Below are 5584 nucleotides of genomic sequence, written 5' to 3'. Positions count from 1 at the left end.
TGCTGGGACCCCCTCACCTTCAGAAGCCAGGTATGAAAAGACAGCAATGACAAAACAGCTGCGGGTGGGGAGGGAAGGGCAGATAGATGGGCCCTTCATCACCTGCCTCCCTCTTTATCCACCTTTCCTGCTGGCTTCTGCAACCTCTGCCATGGAGGTTTTGCCAGGACCCCAGTGAAGGTGCCAAGGCTGGAGCAACCCCAGCTCTGAGCAGCTCCAGCTGATGGGACCAACCAGCCTGGGGACAACCCTTCCCACGGCTGCTGCCAGCCCAGATGTGGATCCAGGGGCACCTCTGGCTCCTCAGGGCTCTGTGTCCCTCCCTGCCCTTCAGCAGCCAGCACTGCTCCACCAGCCTGGAGCACTGGGAGACACGGAAGGGTCTGGGTGGCATCTGCGTCCCGCTGAGCGCCAGCAGGCAAGGGGCAACGCTGCAGAGACCGCGACAAAGCTCCTTCCCAAAACACCAAGCACAAAATTTCCCTTGTGGGTGCTCGAGGAAGCAGTCTTTTGCGTTGAGAGGAGGAAGCCAGAGCCCGACACAGGGATGTGTCCAGGCGGAGCGGGCAGAAAGGCCGTATTGTGAGAAGCCGCGTCTGGAGAGGCCTCTCCTCCTCCCGTGGCCCTCGTGGCATTCAGAGCGGCTGGCAGCGCTGCAGCTTCGGCGCTAATGAAATCTGATGAGCCAGACCCGTGACTGTCCCTGTCCTGACAGGAAGGGCACGCGAGGACTGGTTCCCACCCTCCCTTGCACCAGCAGGAGCTGGGAGCGCCCCAGTCCCAGCACAGGAGGAGAAACGAGACCTGTCCCCATGCTAAGCCTTGCTCCGCAGAAGCAGGATGAAGCCCTGAGGCCCAGGACTGAAGGTGGCCAGGGGTGCTGCCCCTGTTTCGGCTGTGCTGCAAGGACGGGTGGCCCAGCCCTTCTTCCTGGCACCGAGACCTCCCCACCGCGCCCTCCCTCTGCTCTGCCAGGAGGGAGCATCTCACCATACCTGTCCCATCCGGGGTGGATCTCACGAAGGTGGGCAGCATCTTCACCGAGGCGGTGGGGTTGGTGTCTGCTCCCAGCCCCTTCTCCATCTCCTTCCCAAAACGCTGGGACACCTCCTGGAGGGTCTCCTCGGAGAGCCGCATGTGGTAGAGGTACTTGTCGATCTGAAAGGTGGAGACAAAGCCCGAAAGTCAGCTGGAGGGTTGGGGACATGGGCACAATCTCTGTGACACAGTCAGGAGCACTCAGCCCTCCTCACGTCTGCTGGGGCTGATGCAAGAAGCAGGAGCGGGTTGTGACCCACCTTGAAGGGCAGGACACGGCTGTGCCAGGATGTTGCTGACACGGCACAGCCAGCAGTGCCGCAACAGCCTATCTCCAGGCATGACGATGACACCCGCCACCACGCTTGCACCTTGTTCTGAGCATCTCCGAAGAGCTCAGCAAATACCACCCCGCACCCTCCTTGGCACCATCCCCTTGCCCAGACAGGTGCCAAGTGGGTAACCCCGAACACCGAGGAGCTCCCGATGCTCCGATTCACTCGTTCAGCTACAGACACCCAAACATGTTGCGACAGAAGTAGGACCCAAACTCGACAACCTTCCCTGCCCGGGCCGTGAGTCAGGAGGTCAGCAGTGGAGGTTTTCCAACCCTTCCTCCGCCACAGCAGCAACATGCCTCAACCTTGACCCCCAGGGCCTCTTCCTACGTGAAGGATGCTCGGCAGGAATCCACTGCCCATTCCCTTCTTCGCCGCTGAGATCACCCCGACAAAGGGTTACGGTGCCGAGAGCCACTCAACCCCCTTGAGCAAACGACGCGGTGTGACACAAGTGGGTGCCGTGGCTGGAAAGGGGAAGAATCCACCCCCCTGCTGCTGCTGGTGGTCACTTATACCCTTACGCTGAGGCCATGAAGACCAGCTCCTGCCAGAAACGGCGTCAAAGCGTCTCATCTTCCCTGGGAAGGGCATGGAGGAACTCCTCCCCAGCCCATCCGGCACCGCGCACGTCTCTGCAGCCAGGCCGGAGCAGGGGAGGGAAACGCGGAGGCGGCCAGGCTGCCAGCTCCCAAACTATGCCCCGTTTCAATTAACTTCACTTAAAATTAATTAAAGGGCAGCTGCAAGCTCGGCGAAGTCAGGAGCAAAGCTCCACCCAGGTCGCTCACCTGCCTGTACGCACGTAACATAAGGTCACCCGAAATCAAGCGCGGATTTTTTTTTTATGGGGCTACGCTATAGGAAATGGGCATTTTGCGGGCGAGTAATAGCCACCCGCCCCAGCGTGACCTCGCACACGGATGCGGCCGCTCGGACGACCCTGGGCTGAACAAAACAGCTCTGCCGAGGTTTTGGCTACCTGCATTTTGAGCTTGGGATGCTCCAGCGTATCCTTTTCCCCTCCCAGCTCCGCTGGGAATGTGGAAGCCGTGGCGGTGAGGTCGGAAGGTGCAGGGAAGCGCAGCCGAGCAGCTCCGGGACAGATGGCTTATTCCCTGGGGAGTGGCACCCTCCACAGAGGGATGGGTAAAACCTCCTCCCGATTTCTCCGGGTTGTTTCAGCTCTAATCGGGAGCAGAGGTTGAGCACCCGCCAGCTGGGGCTGGGAGATCGGGCAGGCGTGAGGGAAGGACAAGGCGAAGGAAATCTGGAGGCTTCCCGGTGCCGGCTGTTTACCAGCCCCTCCTTATCTACCCCAGCAGCAGGAAGTCAAACACGCCTTCTTCCCCTCTTATTTGCTTTCTCTTGCCGCAAACTGCCATCCCGTGCTCCTGTTCCAGGCACAGGGGAGGTGGCCACTGCCTCAGCTCCTCTTCAGCCTCACCCTCCTCTTCTAGATTTATCTTGAACACCACCTCCACCAGGCCCGGAGAAATCTCCTGTTTGCTTGCCCCAGCCGTTATCGGTCGATGCCACAGACCCAGGAAGGATGTCCCAACCCCATTTCTTAACTGTGAGACGCACAGAGCGTTACCGCAGCTCGCAGGGGCCTTTCACAACCTCCTCCAGAGCCGCCAAGCTGTCCTTTGGCACAGGGAAGATCTCAACAAGACTCTCCAGCAGCATCTGACCTGGGGTGTCGGTGATAAGAAAGACAAACCCGGCCAAGATGGGATGCTCTGCCTCCCAGCAGCCTCTTGCCCCTACGAGACCTTCCTTCACTGGACTTCTCTGGCAGGCTGTGGTGGTCAGGGGGTCCTGGTGAGATCATCGTGAGTGGGGATGGGGTCCCAAGGAGGTGTCCCCATCCCAGCAGTGGGGAAACACACCAGCAGGGCTCGGGGTGGAGCTTCACCCTTGCATAAGCTGCATCAGCTGGTGTTTCTCTCCTGGCCACCATCCTGACTTTGCTTGCTTCTCCTCCTAGACCAGCAAGATGCTGCTCAGGGAAGATCTCACTCCGCAGAAGGTGGGTGCTTTGGAAGCTCAGATGCACATGAAGCCATTGCTGTTTGCTCCTCGACTCCTGCCCGAGGCAGGGGGCAGTGAAGGTGCTGCACGCGCGACCCACCAGCCCCCAAAACCACTGCGTGGGGAAACGACGTGGAGGTCTCACCTCCTTTCCCCAGAACAGGCACCGCTCAGCACGTTCCTCATGTCCTCCATGCTCCACCGTACCAGGAATAATCAGCAGTGTGAGAAACAGGGTGACCTTCTTCTAATCTCCAAAGCCCTTTAAAACCTGGATCATCTTCTACGGACGTAGACGGTGGCAGCTAAGGCAGGTCAGGGCCTCCTGCAGAACGGCTCCAGGGCGGCAGCAGCTCAGCTCCTTCCCAAGCAAGAGCACCTTGGCACGTACCTCAGCCCCGCCGCGGAAGGGCCATGGCCGCCTTCGTGCCCAGGGTTCCGCAGCCCCATGGCCTCGCTCGTTACCCCGATTCCGCCCCCTGCACCCAAGCGCACCTCGAGTCGCAGCAAAGCTCAGTAAGACACGGGAATTCAGTCTGCAGCGCCGAAGCTTGAGATTCTTTCAAGACAAACAACCTTCTCAGTTGTTTAATCCTTTTTTAAGGTCATTGCCAATTCCAGATGAATAAAGTCACTGGGGCAGGATCCGGAACAGGGCAATTCAACTTCTGGAAAGCTTTCAGCATAAACAATAGCGTTTCCTTGAGGAAATCCAAATAAACTGAAAGGAGGAGGAACAGATTTGAGCTGGGAAGCGCTGGGTGTGCTCATGGCCCGGGACCGTTGCACACAGTGCTGGGCATGTCGTTAAAGAACCGGATTGTTAGAGCTGCGGTGGGTGTAACGCGCTCAGTGTGGTTTTTTTTTTTAAATGGACCAAATCCCCACCTCCTCGCTCAGGGCTGCCTCCAAAGGCCCAGCTCATTTCTGTGCTGGGTGCTGGCAAGTACCCAGCGTTGCCGTGCCCGGCATTGCCCTACCCAGCTGCAAGGCCACCGCTGGGCAAGGTCTATCCACCCCAAGGCTGAAGAAACCTCAAGTTGCCCAATTTTTGCCACCAGCTGGAAGCCCAGTGAGCTGCGCTATGCTGAGCCGAGCTTAAAGGACCCTAAACCCCAGGTTTGCCTTTGCAGTGACGGTAATAACTCACAGCTCCAGCAGCACAGCTGGGTGATGCTCTTTTGCCTGAAGACTTCTCTTCATCCTCCCTAGACTCTACGGGGTCCGTGCTGCGAGTGTTTTAGCCTGCGAAGAACTTCATCCCAGTCCAAAGCCTCTATCCACAGAGAAAAAAATAATTCCTTGTCTTTACGTTCGCAAGATGGTCCCATCAACGCAGTGACTTGCAAGGGTGGGACCCTCCTCCCTGACTGATCTACGCCACCTCGCTGTCCCCCCTCGGCGGGGGGGATGTGCAGGCAGGGGTACGGCTCGCGAGCTCCGAAGCTGGGAGGGGGAAGGATGCTTTGCCCCTGGCGGCGGTACTGGGGACCCTTTTCCCCCCTCGCTCGGTGGGGACGTGGGGCAGGGTGGTGTCAGTGATGGAAATTACAGCCTGACAGCGGCTTCTGGCGAAGCACAACCGCTTCCTGCCCAGCAAAACGGCAGCGGGGGCAGGAAGGGGAAGGACTTGGAGCACTTTGCTCCCATGCAATAAGGGCTCAGCTGCCTTTTTCCCGTTAATGGTCTCAGGCTCTGGGAAAGGGATGCTGCTCCTTTACTTTTCGTTTTGATCCGGATCTCTTTCCAAAGCCACGTGTCTGGTGACAACTGGACTGGGAGTGACGGTCTCCAGTCCCCAGTTTCTCCTCACCGCACTTTTCAGCTGGGTGTGCCTAATTTCAGCAGCGTTTGGGGGAAAAGCACAACTTGGCTGGATTCTTATCTTTTTTGGCAACAGAAAGTCAAAGTGGTGGATGACAACAACGGAGAGATGTTCAAGTTTGGGGAAGGCTCGAGCACCCCTCGCCACAAGTGTGTGTGGCCGAGCCTCCCTCCAGGGTAATCTCTGCCTGAAATTATCTGCTCTTTAAATTACTTCCCGCTCTACCCCAGTTTTTAACTTGAACCATGCTGCTTTGCTAAAAATCACTGCGGTTTCTCGGAACACTGACTCTCTCCCTGTTTCTTGCAGAGGGGGATGCTGTGTGAGCACCCAGCAGCTACCGGGGCGA

The 5584-nt window shown here is 58.2% G+C and overlaps 1 protein-coding gene across 1 annotated transcript in view; it reads right to left on the bottom strand.

Annotated features, from left to right (window-relative positions):
- HK2 (hexokinase 2) overlaps positions 1-3790 on the bottom strand; it is an 18825-nt gene extending 15035 nt beyond the window's left edge. The window contains exons 1-2 of the mRNA XM_010135797.1: positions 3770-3790; positions 996-1158 (exon numbers count right to left, since the gene is read on the bottom strand). Coding sequence (XP_010134099.1) covers positions 996-1137 — 142 coding nt within the window. The 5' untranslated portion in view covers positions 1138-1158; positions 3770-3790. The remainder of the gene's footprint in view (positions 1-995; positions 1159-3769) is intronic.
- Between the last annotated feature and the right edge of the window lie 1794 nt (positions 3791-5584).

The sequence above is a fragment of the Buceros rhinoceros genome, unplaced genomic scaffold (assembly GCF_000710305.1).
Source record: "Buceros rhinoceros silvestris isolate BGI_N320 unplaced genomic scaffold, ASM71030v1 scaffold4005, whole genome shotgun sequence".
NCBI classification, from domain to species: Eukaryota; Metazoa; Chordata; class Aves; order Bucerotiformes; family Bucerotidae; genus Buceros; species Buceros rhinoceros.
This window is presented reverse-complemented; position numbering and strand designations above follow the sequence as displayed.